Source organism: Vicia villosa, linkage group LG1 (assembly GCF_029867415.1).
Source record: "Vicia villosa cultivar HV-30 ecotype Madison, WI linkage group LG1, Vvil1.0, whole genome shotgun sequence".
In the NCBI taxonomy this organism is placed as follows: Eukaryota; Viridiplantae; Streptophyta; class Magnoliopsida; order Fabales; family Fabaceae; genus Vicia; species Vicia villosa.
In genome coordinates, this window is record NC_081180.1 from 116,689,622 (window position 1) to 116,692,965 (window position 3,344).

The 3,344-nt window shown below is 29.1% G+C and overlaps 1 protein-coding gene across 1 annotated transcript; it reads left to right on the top strand.

Moving 5' to 3' along the window:
* Positions 1–535: 535 nt before the first annotated feature.
* Positions 536–2,973, top strand: LOC131615117 (uncharacterized). Its single transcript, XM_058886619.1, has 5 exons — positions 536–978; positions 1,564–1,763; positions 1,992–2,281; positions 2,439–2,530; positions 2,628–2,973. Exons 1-3 carry the CDS (start codon positions 667–669, stop codon positions 2,173–2,175), a joined length of 696 nt encoding a protein of 231 aa, XP_058742602.1. The 5' UTR covers positions 536–666; the 3' UTR covers positions 2,176–2,281; positions 2,439–2,530; positions 2,628–2,973.
* The last annotated feature ends 371 nt before the right edge of the window (positions 2,974–3,344 follow it).

Genomic DNA, 3,344 nt, shown 5'->3' on the forward strand with positions numbered 1-3,344 from the left:
TTTTAATAAAAATTTACTTAAACCACTTGTAGTGGTAACTATTTGGTAAAAGCTTAGCCATTGTGATTTTGAAATACATAGTTCAAAATTATTTGGTGTACAATAATTATTAGTGTCACTTTATTAATATATTTTTATTTTCTTTTATAAAAATTCTATTTAAATTGGTTTTAAGTTTAAAAAATTATCTTTAAATAAATTATAACAAGATGATAAAATATTTTAAAAATAATTTTTAAAAATAGTTCACAGATCTACAATGTCTATATACAATGTATAATTTTTATATCAAAATATCAATATTTTTATCAAATACTATTTTTTTTTGACTTAACATTATTAAAATAGTATTTTATAAAAACATAAGTCCAAATATGAGTTATAAGCATTAAAACTCTTTAAATAAACCAATACCAAAAGAAATTTTTTTAAAACAACAAATATTATAAAATAAATAGGTCCCTCATTTTTTTTTTCTATATATACATTTCACTATTCAGTGCAAAACACAACACATAAGTCTTTATTTGTTGTTTTGGTTCTTGTTTATAAGATCCAAACTGCCAAACATTTTATCTCCATTTTTTCTTTCTTTCTTTCTTTCTTCATTTCTGTTTGATTATATCAAAAGCTACTATTGATCTCAATTTTATTTGCTAGTAGGATATGTCAAATTCTACCAGTAAATTTTCCTTGCCAACGAAGAGTGGTTCCAGTTCCAACCGGTTCAAGTTTTTTATTCCTAGGAACAACAAAAATAAGCAGCAACAAAATCCAGAACCAGTTAATCAGGATGCTTCGCAAGTCGAATCATATGAATCCGTTTCGCCAGTTTCTGCTAGCGTGAAAAATTCGAATAATCTCGTATCCTCATTCACTCAAAAATTGCAAGTCGACTCATATCCGTATGAGTCGAACTCGCCAATTCCTGCTAGCGTGAAAAATTTGAATAATCTCTTATCCTCATTGACTCCATTGGTAGATATTAATTTTTTATCTAAGGTGTTAAAATTCAATCCTATGTTTTTTCATAAATTTTTTTCTCAACTTTGTGATGCTTTTTGATGACATTTTTAAAATAATTGACTCGAGTTCATCACAATTTTTCACTGTTATGTTGAGTTTTGATTGCACCGGCTATTTAAGAACCACATTTGTTATGTATCATAAAAATAGTGATTATATTATTTTATAATTTAGTGGTCAAATTTATCAAAAAATTAAAATTATTTTATATTATTATCATAATAAAAAAAATTTACAATTAAAAAAATTATTATCAGTTTCAAGTAAACAAACAAATTATTTTTTAATACTTTTTTCAAATATTCATTTCAATTACATTAAAAATGTAATAATAAATGGCTAAAAAATTCTTAAAACTTATCTATTTCAAAAAAAAAAAAAGTTTTTTTCTCACTCGGAAATAAACCTTAACAAAGGGTCTTATTCATGATGAACATTTGTTTGATTATTTATTTTAATTACTTGTGAATGTTTTTTTCCTTATAGTTTTATTTTTTATTAATGAATTGATATTTGTTCTGACTTTGAATTTCACAGACTGTGGGCAAAGGAAGCAAAACTTCTGAAAATGCGGAGAAACCCTACTTTGTTCTTGAAGACTTGTGGGAGTGTTTCAAGGAATGGAGTGCATATGGAGTGAATGTTCCTCTCACACTCAGCGACCATGAACATGTCATACAATACTTTGCTCCTTATATCTCTGCAATTCAACTCTATGTTGAAGATCAAGAATTGGAGTAAGTTTGATTCTTTTTTCTCCATCTTTTATTGCTAATATATATATATATATATATATATATATATATATATATATATATATATATATATATATATATATATATATATATATATATATATATATATATATATATATATCAGTGTATGAAAAAATATTGTTAAGATAGCATTGCTCTTTAATTATTTCGTTGAGCTTAGAACACCATTCTGCTGTTATGAAACTGTAGCAAGAAGGCCAGTGAGGAAAGTGGTACTTCTGTGCCACCAAACAAGGCACCTCATAAGCTTGTCTATGAATACTTTGAGCATGATTTGCCATATGTACGCCTTCCCCTTAGTGATCAGGCAAGTCCTTTTCTTTTTCAAATATATCTCTTCACATTACATCTCTTTCTCCGGTTTGAACCCTAATAGTTTCATTTTCCTCTCAGGTTTCAATTCTTGCCCAAGACGATCCTTGTATAAATAATTTGAAGAGCTCTGAATTATCACCATGTAGCTGGTTTTCCGTGGCTTGGTAGTGTCTAAATCCACATCTTTCGCCGTCATTTTATTCTTTAATTTTTTTTATTTACTGTCTAACATTATGACAGAAATTGATCCATGTAGCCGATCTTAGTTAGTATAATAAGTCATTGTTATTGTAGTGTCTAACGAATAGAACTTGTGTTCAGGTATCCGATTTACCGTATCCCTCTAGGACCAACGATGAAAAGCCTCGATGCGTCCTTTCTTACTTACCATAAGCTGTCAACTGATTTCAAAAGTATATATTCATCTCTTTCATTTCCATTCTGATTGCCAAAACAAAACTTAAATTCTCATTTTGCTTACACTATTTTATATCTCTTCCTTTGTCACAGTCAAAACTCATCCGGAGATGCGTGACGGAAGGTTGAAAATCTCTCTTCCAAGCTTTGGCCTAACTACTTATAAGGTCAAAGGGTCGATTTTGCCTTTTCCTGCAGCGTCTGAATCGCGCCTATTGAACTCGTTTTTGAAGGCTGCTGATGATTGGTTGAAGAATTTGGAGGTCAGCCATTATGATCATAACCATTTTGTTAAGAATGGTAAGCAGTGGGTTGATTAGAAGAAGGTTTCTTGAGATGAGTGAAAGTTAGTTCATGTTGAAGTTAGAAAAGACTTGTTCTTATTAGGAATCTCTATAGTAGGAAGTTGAAAACTCAATGGTCTCAATTTTTACTTTGTTTGGAGTTAAATTAATGACTGTATCTTGGTATCTTGTCAATTTATCGTGGTTCATTATTATGATATTTATTTAAGTTAACCTTACTTGGATCTTTTAAGAGGAAAAGTTTTTTATGATATTATGATTTATGACTTAGATTTACATCGTGGCTTAAATATCATAATAATTGACTTGTTTATTACATAAAAAAATGTCTTGATAATGAGAACCCTAAGGTCATTGTGGTGATGCATTATCCTCTTGTCTACAACCTCTAGGGGGAGGAAAGTCATTGATGGTGGTTAAGGTGAATATGAGTTATCTATTCAACCTGTTGCTTATCTCTCAAAGGCCTGATCATCAATTGTTGTGGTGTTCATGATATTCTTTG